This window comes from Musca autumnalis, unplaced genomic scaffold (genome assembly GCF_047663935.1).
Source record: "Musca autumnalis isolate F117 unplaced genomic scaffold, ASM4766393v1 scaffold_2, whole genome shotgun sequence".
In the NCBI taxonomy this organism is placed as follows: domain Eukaryota; kingdom Metazoa; phylum Arthropoda; class Insecta; order Diptera; family Muscidae; genus Musca; species Musca autumnalis.
The window spans coordinates 89,097,290-89,111,212 of NW_027411755.1; the positions used below are offsets into that span (position 1 = coordinate 89,097,290).

At 35.4% G+C, this 13,923-nt stretch overlaps 1 protein-coding gene across 23 annotated transcripts in view; it reads right to left on the reverse strand.

The window, feature by feature from the left end:
- Window positions 1-13,923, reverse strand: part of LOC141394209 (uncharacterized) — a 108,112-nt gene that overhangs the window by 45,326 nt on the left and 48,863 nt on the right. For all 23 annotated transcript variants that reach the window (XM_073968214.1, XM_073968211.1, XM_073968198.1 and 20 more), the window contains one exon: window positions 12,871-12,922. In XM_073968214.1, the coding sequence (XP_073824315.1) occupies window positions 12,871-12,922 (52 nt within the window). The remainder of the gene's footprint in view (window positions 1-12,870; window positions 12,923-13,923) is intronic.

Here is a 13,923-nt window from a genome sequence, read left to right on the forward strand (position 1 = left end):
TTTTTCCATTACAAGTAATCTGAAAAGTAATGGGTTACTTCTTAAAAAATTTACAAGGTAAACCTACTTACTTTACTCCTCACTAAGTAATGACGACGTTGGCACAATGAGTGTGTGTCCGACTATAAATCCTAGGGTTGTGTGTTCAACGCTCACCGTCGGCACTCGAGTTTTTTTAATTAAAAAATAACAGTTCGTGGTGCACATGTGCACTGCACATTTAAGTTCTTAAGCAACCCTTAATTTTCGTGTGCGTGGGTTCAATTCGGGCAGACAGCGAAATAAAATAAAGTAAAATAAAAGTAAGATGTGTGATGACATTAAAAACAAATTCTCTACAATAACTGTCTAAAAATAGAATTTTTTTCACCTTACTTTTCAACTTCTAGTGGCCACAGAATAACTAGTTATCCTAGTGGTCATAGAATAACTACAAACTGAGTGCGACATGCCCTTGTTAAAAATAATGGGGAAGAAAGGGGGTTTGTGAGTAGTTACGGCTGCCAAAAATTCCTTACGAAACCCATGATTTTGGGAGGACTTTTTTTGCTGGGAATATGTTGTAAAAATGCTAGCCGATCGGACAAAAATTCGCTGAGATATAAGCGTTAGAAAGAGAAAATTCATTGTGATTTGTATGTAACACCGAAGTTTTAAACGCGGTTTTCTTGAAATGGCATTTTTGGTGCACCAAACAGGCAAATTCTGTCCGATTTTGATGTAATTTGGAAAACGTCACCAAATTCGGACTAGAAATAAGTTTGCCAAATTATATTGAAATCGGTTCAGATATGTATATATATCCCGCATATAATTTAGTACACCAATCTCGCTATATACATACAGTATGCAAAATTCATATTCGTACACCCCTCAGAAATTTATATTTATTTTTGTAGGGTGATTATACATATAAAAAGCTTGTACTTAAGCGAGAGACTTTTTTAATTTTTTACGGATTTATGTCGAAAAAACTGTCCATTTTTTTAGTTAAAATCGAAATTTTGACTTTGACAGTCCACAATTTTTTTAAAAATGGACATTTTTTAATTTCGTTACGCTTAAGTACGAGATTATTAGGTTCTTAATGATCCCAAACATATGCTGATCGGTTTATTCGTTTTCGAGCTACAGTAGGCACCGCAAACTGCTTTAGTAAAGACAGTGTTTAGTAGGAGGCCATTTGTCAGAACACTGTGCAATATTTTTCAATAAAAAAGAAAATCTTCTAAAAAATTTGGTAGATTTTTTATAAAAAAAATCATAAAAACTGTAATTTTTCGTGCTCAATAAGTGGCCATAACCCTTTAATTCCGTTTTTTATATGCAAATATGAATCAATTGATGGGAATTACTATAACAAAGAAAGATGTAAGAAAAACGAAACTATTTTTTAATATATTCCTTCATTTAGGTATAGATGGCGCCCGTGTGGGTGGAAAAGTTCGTATTCGTACACATACAAGCAAAATATATTTGTGGTATTTCACTATGCAACACTGAAAATGCAAACAACTTCTAGTATGCATTTTTTGAAAGTACATATTTAGACTACAAAAACCGTAGTAGGGTTTTGTCCTGACAAATCCAGTTCGGATTTTATGGCCTCATCTAAACCGGGCTAAATCTACACTTTTTTGCATTTGTCAGGCCTTTATCTCAGAAACGAATAGGAATTTGGCCTTGCTGTCTTTAGCAATATTGTAGCCCTAAAAAACTCCATCTAGGGCATCAAAATTAATAAAATATAGAACATTTTACATTATTGCTGAAATTCTGGTCAGTATCGGCTAAACTATTGGGAGTTGAACCAAGTAACCGTTTGCTAAAATCTTCCAAATAAAGTTCTCAACAATTCTTTAGAACATTCTGAAACTCTAAAGTGCTTACTTCATGTTGTTTCAGCGGTATTTTGCATCATATCTTTTACAACACGTATTTCAAACACAGTTCACACCAACAGATTATTCTCGCATTTCGGATTTCACTACATTATTGACATTTTTATTAAATCGTCGTTGAAAAATCTACAGAAAACAACAGCATAGAGGCATTTTACAACAATGACATGTTCTGAAGAGTTGTGTATAAAAATTGTGGAATTTCTGCATATATTTTAGAATTTGAGGCAATAAATGTAGTTTTTCGAGTTCATTATTTCTCCAAATATTTTATTCTTGTCCTTATCTACAAATTTGCTTCAGAGGTCAGAATTCGCATTTGTTTCAGAGATATAGCCCGTATTTCTTTAAAAACTCAATATTTAACCATGTTTAGATGGGGCCATAAAATCCGAGCTGGATCTGACAAACAAAACCCAACTAGGGTTTCTTGTCGTTTGGGTCTGTACTTTCAAAAAATCCTCAGTTCGAATTGTTTGCACAAGATCACCTTAAAAATATTACACAGTGTTTAAGGATTTTAAGCAATATACCATTAATTTTCGCTATTATACACTCAGCATTTATGCTAACGACCCCAAGTATGTATGTTTGGACCAAATCCGTTTTGAGACAATTTGGAGTCGATTTAGCAATGTTCGTCCGTCTATCTGTCTGGCTGGTGCGCACGATAACTCTCGAATGGATGAACCGATTTGGTCCAAAATGTGTCCAAACTTAGTTTCAGTTTGAAGATGGGCCATATCGGTTCACTCTTTCAGGTACCTCCCCCACAAAAGTTCAAAAGTGTTCGGATAAATTGTGCACATGATAACTCTTGAAGGGAGTGACCGATTTGGTCCATACTTTACACATCCTAATATATCTACCATATATAGATCAGGTTCGAATATGGAGTATATTTGTCCACTCCTTCGGTTAACTTCCACACAAAATTTCGGACAAGTTCACTTTAAGACCTGCTCTCGGATCACTTTGATTTTTGTCGAGGCAACTTGCATTGGCCTTCGTCATAATTTGTACAGTTTCAGTTCGAAGATGGGCAATACCGGTTCCCAACTTCCGGTACTTCCCCCCAATGTTTAAAAATGTCACTAAATGGTATGCACGAAATCTCTCGAACGGGACAACCAATTTACCTTATAAAATCTCACATATGGCTCCTCTCTTTAGGAACCTCCCCAGAAAAGTTCAACATTTGTGTATAAGTGCAGTTTAGGGTCTGATCGAAGATCCTTTGGAAATGTATACCGATGCTGTTCGTTGTGGTCCTGTTTACAGCGATATTATATTTTCAGTGGACAAGTCCACGCTTCCTGGCATACTGGTCCAAACTGAAATGACTAGTGGACGCGACATCTATTGAAAAGATATGACGCCCAAAAAAAGATCCAAATAATGGACTATGTCGGTCAATTTCTTTAATTACTCCTCCGCAACACATTTGAACTTTAATACTAATCCACATTTTTGTCGGCAATATGAAATGACCAAAAAGGACCACAAAATTCCTCCTCAATACGAAATTTTAGGGGAAAGGAGTTTGGTATTGTGAAATTGGGAGGCACGATTTTCACTGTATGCTCTAGTAGACTTTTTTGCTCAGTACAATCCCAGGAATCAGAAAGGCGTCAAGCCCATTAAGTTTTTTTCCTCCATACAAATCGCCCCGGTTTAGTACATACACTTTGATACGACCAAAACTGTGTCTCATCGAAATAATGGATTTAGACCACATGTATATTTGGACCAAATCCGTTTCAGACAATTTGGAGTCGATTTAGCAATGTCCGTCCGTCTGTTTGGCTGACTGACTGGTGCGCACTCTAACTCTCGAACGGATCAACCGATTTGGTTCAAATGTTGCGTATCGTAATATTATCTCCAAACTTAGTTTAAGTTCGAAGATAGGCTTACCTGCCCCACAAAAGTTCAAAAAATTTCACTTAAATTGTGCGCCAATAACCGAATTGGTCATTGCTTGTGGTTTGAATATGGACTAAGTCGGCGTACTACTTCTTGTACCTCCGACACAAAATTTGGAAAAATTACAGTTTAACAGCTAGTCTCCGATAATTTTCATTTTTTGCAACAAGATTCGGCAGCGCAAGTTTTTTCGGGGGCAAGTCCATACTACCTGAGATAATGATCCAATGCTCCAAAAAAAACCTTGTGGACCAGAATCGGAGAAGAAAGTGTAAAAATCGAATATTTTTAAAAATATTTAGCTATTTTCACCTTTAAGAACCGTTCATAGACGACAGTTCGTATGTTCCAGAAAGTTTTTTACTGATGTCTTTGCTACATTATTGTTTTCTTGAATTTTGAACGGTTTTGTATCTATTGAGCAGAAGCCGGAAAAAGAGGATAAAAATCGCAATTGTTTTGCTATTTTGAATAAATATTGTATTGGTATAAATAAATATCATTATTAATATTTTTGTTAACAATACAATTCTTACACATGTTTATCTATATTAATAAAAGAGTAAAGTGATTGACTCACTGATTCACTGACTGACTTTTTTTTTTAATTTTATTATGTTTTCAAATAACAAGTTATGTACAATTCATAGTTTGTTTTCGCCTCAGCGCCATTTAGGCAATTGATTCATCAACGCCCAGACGATTGATTCATCAACGCCCAGACGAAACGGCTGAAGCTAGAATCCTGAAATTTTGGGTGTGGATCACTCTTGGTCCGAAGGGGTCAGATAAGGCTGGGTTTTTGGAAATTCGAACTGGAAGGGTACGAAAAGTACTAAAAGGTACTAAATATGGTACCGTTTGTATTTGGCGAACTGGTAGAGCTAGAACTTTGAAATTTGGAATGAAGGTCACTGATGGAGTGTAGGAAAGATCTGCCAAAGTGTTTTTGGAAATTCGAACTATAAGTGTACGAAAAGTTCTAAAGTGTACTAAATTTGGTACCAATTCGTATTTTGTGAACGGGCAAAGGTTAAAGGTTGAAATTTGGTGTGAAAATCATGGTTGACATAAGGAGGTGGTTTAAGAAAAGTGTACACATGTGTACGAAAATACTAAATGGTTCTAAATTTGGTACAATTATGATTTGAGCGAACGGATAGAGCTGGAATCCTGAAATTTTGAATTAAGGCTACTGTTGGAGAGTAGAATGGACGTAGTTTTGAAAATTCGTACTTATGGGTACTAAAAGTACTAAATGGTACTAAATTTAGTACAATTATGATTTGGGCGAAAGGATAGAGCTGGAATCCTGAAATTTTGAACTAAGGCTACTGTTGGAGAGAAAAATCCAAGTAGTTTTAAAATTCGTACTTATGGGTACGAAAACTACTAAATGGTACTAAATTTGGTACAATTTGCATTTAAGTTGAACTGATCGAGCTGGAATCCTGAAATTTAGAATAAAGGTAGAATGGAAGTAGTTTTGAAAATTCGTACTTATGGTTACGACAAGTACTAAATGGTAATAATTTTGTACAATTTGGATTTAGGTTAAACGGATAGAGGGTAGAGTAGAAGTAGTTTTGAAAATTCGTACTTATAAGTACGAAAAGTACTAAATGGTACTAAATTTGGTACAATTACATATGGGCGAACGGATGGAGCTGGAATCGTGAAATTTTGAATTAAGGCTACTGTTGGAGAGTAGAATGTACGTAGTTTTGACAATTCGTTCTTATGGGTATGAAAAGTACTAAATTTGGTACAGTTATGATTTGGGCGAACGGATAGACCTGAAATCCTGATATTTAGAACTAAGTCTACTTTTGGAGAGTAGAATGGAAGCAGTTTTGAAAATTCGTACTTATGGGTACGAAAAGTACTAAATGGTACTAAATTTGGTACGATTACGATTTGGGCGAACGGATAGAGCTGGAATCCTGAAATTTGAATATGGGCTGATGTTAGAGAGTAGGATGGAAGCAGTTTTGAAAATTCGTACTTATGGGTACAACAAGTACTAAATGGTACTAAATTTGGTACAATTTGGATTTAGGTCGAGCGGATAGAGCTGGAATCCTGAAATTTTTGAATTAAGGCTGCAGTTGGAGAGTAGAATGGAAGTAGATTTGCAAATTCGTACTTATGGGTACGAATAGTTCTAAATTTGGTACAATTACGATTTGGGCGAACGGATAGAGCTGGCATCCTGAAATTTGAATTAAGGCTGATGTTAGATAGTATAATGGAAGTAGTTTTGAAAATTCGTACCTATGAGTACGAAAAGTACTAAATTTGGTACAAATACGATTTGGGTGAACGGATAGAGCTGGAATTCTGAAATTTTAATTAAGGCTGCTGTTAGAGAGTATAATGGAAGTAGTTTTGAAAATTCGTACTTATTGGTACGAATAGTTCTAAATTTGGTACAATTACGATTTGGGCGAACGAATAGAGCTGGAATCCTGAAATTTTGTACTAAGGTTCTTGTTGGAGAGTAGAATGAAAGTAGTTTTGAAAATTCGTACTTATGGGTACGACAAGTACTATATGGTACTAAATTTTGAACAATTTGGATTTAGGTTGAACGGATAGAGCTGGAATCCTGAAATTTTGAATTAAGATTGCTGTAGTATGGGATGGAAATAATATGGAAATTCGTACTTATGGGTTACGAAAAGTAATAAATTTGGTACAATTAATATTTGGGTCTGAAATTGGGAACAAATATTACTGCTGGAGTATAAGAATGGCTACTGTTGCATTGTAGAATGGAAGTTGTTTTGAAAATTCGTACTTAAGGTTATGATACTAAATTTGGTACAATTTGGATTTAGGGTGAACGGATAGAGCTGTAGCCCTGAAATTTCGAATTAACATTGATGTTAGAGTATGGGATTGAGATAATTTCGAAATTAGTACTTCGTAGGCTACATTTGGAGTATAAAATTAAAGTAGTTTTGAAAATTCGTACTTACGGGCACAAAAAGTACCAAACTTGGATTTGGGTGAACGAAGAGAGTTAGTTTTGCAAATTCTTACTACGGGTAAGAAAAATACTAAATTTGATTTGGTGAACGAATAGAGCTGGAAACCTTAAATTCGTAATTGAGATTAATGTTGAAGTGTAGGATTGAGGTAGTTTTGGAAACTCGTACTTATGGATACGAAAATCACTAAATTTTGTATAATTTGGATTTGGGTAAACGGATAGACCTAGAATCCTGAAATGTGGAATTGAGATTTCTGTTGGAGTGTAGGATTGTGGTAGTTTTGGAAATTCGTACTTATGGGAACGAAGAGTACTAAATTTGGTACAATTGGGATTTGGAATCTGGAATCCTGAAATTTTGAATTGAGATTATTGTTGAAGTGTAGGATTGAGGTAGTTTTGGAAATTCATACTTATGGGTACGAAAAGTACTAAATGGTACTATATTTGGTACAGTGGGTATTTGGGGGAACAGATAGAGCTGGAATCCTGAAATTTGAAATTTAAGACTACGGTTGGAGTGTAGGATTGAGACATGAAGGTAGTTTTTGAAATTCGTACTTATGGACACGTAATATACCAAATGGTATAACTTGCATTTGAGTGCACTGATAGCGCTGGAATCCTGTTTGGAATTAAGTTTACTGATGAAGTGAAGGATTGAGGTAGTATGAAAAATCGTAGCTATGGGTACGAAGAGTACTTAATGGCACTCAATTTGTTGTTGGGTGTAGGGACAGTTGTGGAATCTGTATTTTTCTGGAATTAGTGTTAGTATTGGTGTGCAATGTTGGTCTCGCTGTTAACATGTAAGGGTGAGATATGACTGATATTTTTAATAATCGAACTAATGCGGTACGAACAGTACTAAAATAACAATAAATATTGATTAAAATTGGTATAAGTACAATAAAATTTTCAGTGTTCGCACTTCCATATTATATATTGTTTATTTGTTTTTTATACGCATACGAAGTAGCGGGCACTTTGCTAGTTAATATAATAAAATAAAAAGTAGCTAAATTTCACTAAACATTTTCTTAAAATTAACAAAAATGAGTACAACTCATTATTTGCACTGTCAACTAAAGAATTGCAAAATTCACAACTTTTCAGTCTTTCACGGTATTTTTCGAAAAGTTGGTTCTAATATATCGTATGCACACATTTGGCATCAAAAACAGATTGTAAACGTATCTGAATTTAATAAATAAGTTTCGGAATGTCATATTCCAATAGTATTTTTAGCCATTCTTGTTTATTGCATTTTATTTAGTCCCCCAGGTTAGTGGGCGACCTATTCCCAACATTTTCCTTTAGGTATATCTATGAATTTTCGATGGGGTTAACATCTAGACACTGGAACGGGATGTAAATGACGTTGGTACAGTTGTATAACAACCAAGTCCTACATAAATTAGATTTATGCTTAGGGTCGTTGTCTTGGTAGTACATAAAATTGTAATTAGTTTGAATTTTCAGGGCCAACAGGCCCAAATTTCTTGACGCTTTTGGTTAAATCTTTTCTTAAAACATCTAAATAAACCTCCTATGTCATTGTTTCTTCCAAAATCAGGATTTTACCAACGTCACTGCTTGGTATACAACCCCATACCATAACTGACAGTTTTCCGAACTTTACGGTATGTATTACATTTTTGTTTTCCATGGCTTTCAAGGGTTTTCCCAATACTTTTTTGGGTCCATTGTGATAGTAAAACATCCCAATACTAAAGATGGCGTGAAAAGTTGCCTATAACAAGTCTGAATAGATTCTATGTATTGTGATGGGAGGGCAATAGTTTTTACCTAGTCACTCGTGATGAGGGCTTGTTATTATGTAGCACTTTTCTGACTTTTGCATGTGACACACTTACTCCAAAATCATTTTTAATTAGAAAAAGCTATTTTCTGGTGCTGCTTTGGGCTATTTCTTTAATTTCTTCAATCATTCTACAGTCAATTCGTGTGGTTACTATTTTGGACCTGCCATGTAACTCCCTCAGTTTGAGCCTGGCTTCTTTCTCGGTGCGGTATATGATGTTGTATACACTTCTCAGCTTACGAGAAGTGCTTTTAGGGATTTCTCTTTCGGATTTACCATTATTGTAATTGGAATAGACTAAATGTAGCATATTTTCCGAAACCGTTTACGTGACCTTCTCTTTTTCTGATTACACACAAAAATTAATTTATGATCAAAAATTATGGATCTACATGTCCACATACCATAAAAGTCTTAAAAATCCTTAAATGCAAAAAATCGCCGGCAAACCCCCACAATTTTATTGCACATTAATTCATTTTGCAATTATTTAGTTGACACCACAACAACCATGTGCCTATTCTTTTTGCCCGCTGTTTTTGTTATTTGCAACCGATTTCTGGATTTATTGGCTAGATGTTGTCATTAGCAGGTAAATCAACAAATATTTACAAAAAGCCCAACATTATTGAAAGAATTTCTTGTAGTAATTCCTAATTAAACATCTAAAAGTTTAAAAATTCATCGTTTGCAATAATATAGTTGACTAACTGTATTTGATATTTCATCCCTACATTATATAGTTTTTTTACGACCGTTTGATAATGGCTTGGATGCAAATGATCATCACTTCCACTGGGCAACAGCGACACCAATGTGAGATGTGAGTCCATATTCGATTTTATTTTGACTAATAATTTGCGAGTATGCAATAGGGGAAATATGGCCATTCCGGAATAGGGTAAGAAAGGAGGTGATAGATCACAGAAGTTGATATGTAAGATACGTCTTTATCGGACTGGTGCGTACGGAGGAGTGCTCCTTTTCGGATCACTAGGCGATACACTTTTAAGTCCTTTTCTTATAAAAGTTAAATACAACCGCCTCATAGGAACCTTAGCTTCCCTATCTTCTTCAAGTAAGTGTAAAATTACAGAACTTCACACAGAGAGGGAAGTTGACAGCCAAGCAGAAGATCTCACAAATTTTTTTCGGGTTTGGTATTAGAAGACTTGCCCATTAACTTATCAGGTAGTAGAGCTCAACCAGTTTGATGGAATTAAGATCTGGCCAAGCATAGGAAAGTCAACAGGAGGACATTGAAACAAGGATTGCTACAATATGTATAAAAGGGAAATAGAGGGAGTTAATGCAGCGTCAAAATTTCGTAGATTTCGTTGATCGGTTAATGAGTAATTCAAAGATTTCTTGGGCAACCAATATTTTCCAACCCAGTAAATATCCTGGACCGGACGGTGTCATTCCGGCGATGTTCCAAAACGCACCGCCTACTTTGATCACATACTGAAGGACTGACTTGGAAATAAGATCTTACATAAATCGTGACCTCACAAACAACTCGCAACTTGTTTATGTTTAGGAGAAATAGACAGAAAATGCGTTTCACGAGAGACCTTGGCCGCCTTTCTAGACATAGAAGAAGCGTTCAATAATGTAAATTTCGAACCCATCCATTGGGCTCTAGAGCTATTGCGTGTTTGCTCCGAGCGAACTAGTTGGATTGATAGACAGACCGCAATGAAGTTGATTGATTGAATGCTATACTGAATATCCAACCCCTAGATATTCTAGTTCAGTATCAAGCATCCCTATGTGCCTTGAAGAAGTTTAATATGTGACGTTGTTCACGGCTTGGACATACAAGCATTCTTCAGCGGAGAGGTAGCCAGATTGGGCTAAGTGCAGGGCGGTGAAACCGACTACATTTCACCAATCCGAGACATTGACGCAGGTAAGGAAATTATCGGGTATACATACTTCATCTCTCACTTCACGCCTCAAGCTTTTTGTTCACCCAATTTACGCTTATTTTTCGAGTACATATTTTATGGGTGTACTCTCTATTTATATACACTAATGAATATTAGCCCCAAGAAAGAAGCAAAAAATATGAGTAAATGGGGTGGACACAAAATGCTTGAGGCGTGAAGTGAAAGGGTAAGTGTGTCTCAGAACATTCCCGTATCCCTGATAGGAGTGAGTGGAAGCAGACCAGAGCACTTCCTGATAGCCTATTCACCTTCACTGATGGATCGAAGATGAAATAAAGCGAACTGAACTTAACGACCGACAACAGCAGTATTTTCAGGCAAAAGTTTTCAAAGTAGTCAAAGCTTTAGAACTATGTATTTATTAGTGAGAATGGCATACTGTTCAAGGTTGTAGGTCTATCTTAAAAACTTGTAATATAGACGTTAAGTTTTTTTTGGGTTTCTAGGCATTGCAATATTAAGGGAAAGGAGGCAGTTGATGAATTGGTAAGAAGAGGCTCCCAGTCCTCTAGTAACATGGGTAAATATTGTAATAGCGATGCGTAATGGAAGTCAAAAGTCGACTTTTCGATCATTCTATTCTCGATTCGATTTTTTTTGCAGGTTCTGGAACAGAGCAATTGTTGTGAACTGAGGGTGTCATTTAAAGATTTTCATATAAAAAATTGTGGGTTGGTAAAGTGAATTACTAATCTAAAAAATATGCCCCCTAAAAATTGCCTTCTTTACAGTTCCTATAATTATTCAAACTATTTTATTGATACACCGTTGTTAGTGTCCAGTTTCGAAAAAAATATTGTATATAGTACACCAATACTGTTTTTCTTAGTTACAAATTATGACAATGTTCGGAAAACCCAACTGAAGCTAGAATCAACAAGTAAAAAAGCATCAGTCGGCTTTGCCGACAGAGATATACCCTCAGCCTGTGTATATTGAAACAATTTTTTCCCAAAATACGCATGTATTTAGGGGGTTTTAAAAATTTTGGCCATTTGAACCGACAAAAATGTTGATTAGGATTAAAGATCAAAAGTTTTGAGGAGATACTACAAGGAATGGATCGACATTAACCGTTATGGAAGTGAATCTCCAGCCACAACATATGGTGACATAGGGGGTTTTTACACTCTTCGGGCTGTTTCCACAAGAAGTATGGACTTGCCCCTAAAAAACTTTTACCATCGTAATTGAGGCAGCGAATGCAAGTTGCTTTAACAAAAATCAAAGTGATTCGATATTAGGTCTTAAAGTGAACTTATCCGCAATTTTGTGTGGGAGGTACCGGAAGGGGTGGACAAATATAGTCCATATTTGAACCTGAATTATATCTGGTAGGTACATTAGGATGTGTAAAGTATAGACCACTTCGGCCACTCCCTTCAAGAGTTACCGTACGAACAATTTTTCCGAACATTTTTGAACTTTTGTGGGGGAGGTACCCGAAGGAGTGGATCGATATGGCTTATCTTCAAACTTAAACTATGTTTTGACAAAATATTACTAAGGCCATATTTTAGACCGAATCGGCAGATCCGTTCGAGAGTTATCTTGCGCTCCAACCACCTCACACGGTGTCATAGGGGTTTTTTGCAACTTTCATGCTATTTTCTCAGGAAGTATGGACTTGCCCCTGATGAAACTTGTACCGTCGTATGGAGGGCAGTGAATACAAGTTGATCAAACAAAAATCAAAGCGATTCGAGAGATGGCCCTAAACTGAACTTTTCCGAAATTTTGTGTGGGAGGTACCCGATGGAGTGGACCTGTTGAGACCGTATTGGAACCTCATGTATGTCTGGTAGAAAGTTCACGATGTGTAAAGTAAGGAGCAGATCGGTTACTTACTTTAAGAGTTATCGTTAGCACAATTTTTCCGAACATTTTCGAACTTATGTGGGGGAGGTACCGGAAGGAGTGGACCGATATAACCCATCTTCGAACTTAAACTAAGTTTGGACAAAATATTACGAAAGCCAAAATTTGAACCGAATCGGTTCATCCGTTCGAGAGTTATCGTGCGCTCCAGCCAGCAGGACAGACAGACAGACGGACGGACATGGCTAGATCGACTCCAAATTGTCTGAAACACATTTCGTCCAAACGTACTTGGGGTCTAAAACCATTATTTCGATGAGGCACATTTTAATCGTATCAAAGTGTATATACCCTTCTTAGCCTAAAGGCTGAGGGTATAAAAACTTAAAAACTTAAGACAAACTGACATACGCCTGTTCACAGATTTTTGTAATTTTGTTGACGGGAACTTACCTCACAAATAATTGCTCCTGATTATTTACACGCCAAGATACAACTGTAGCACCTGAAATTATATAAAGTAGTGATGTCAAAGTGAATAAAACAAAATATTAATATATGTATATATATGTAGATAGAAATATAATTTTACATATTTATGTTACAGGTAGTTTACACTAGCCATCAATATCTATGTGCTGAAATTTTCCATCCTTATAGGAGTCCACACCAACGGATCTGCAGTGAAATTACGTCTCCACTTTGTCTTTGTGAGTTAATATGGAATGTTTTTATTTCGGTACATATGACATTGATAGCTACACCTTTTCAGATGTAATTCGAAACATTTTAGTTGTAATTCGTAACATTTTATTTGTAATTCAAATTATTTCACTTGTAATTCGAATTATTCCATTTGTTATTCGAATTATTTCATTTGTAATGTGAATTATTTCATTTTTAATTCGAATTATGCTATTTGTAATTCAAATTATTTTATTTATAATTCGAATTATTCCATTGGTAATTCGAATTATTCCATTTGCAATTCGAATCATTTATTTGTGATTCGAAAAATCCAGATATAAAATCAATACATAAAATATTTTGCAATTTTTTTTGATTCGAATTACAAATAACATGATTCTCGAATTACAAATGGAATTCTCGAATTACAGATCTTTGGGCATTTCAGGTGACGAGATGAAATGTTACGAATTACAAATATAATTGTCGAATTACAATTAAAATAATTCGAATGGCATCTGAAAAAGGTGAAGTGTAAACTACCTCTAAACCAACTGTATTAGGTTAAATCAAATATTTTTACTTTGAAATAATGATAATTGTAACATTCAAAAAATACCATCATTTTCATAAATATCGACTTTTTAATACCAAAGCGGGATTATTTGGTGATTATTTCAAATCAATTAAAACGAGTGAATTTTGCTTATTGAAAACCCAAACTCAAGATTTAAATTAAGGGACAATTAGAACATTGGTGGCGTCGTTTTTATTGGGATAACTGATACAATTTTGTTTTTTTTTTTTTCAAAATAGTCT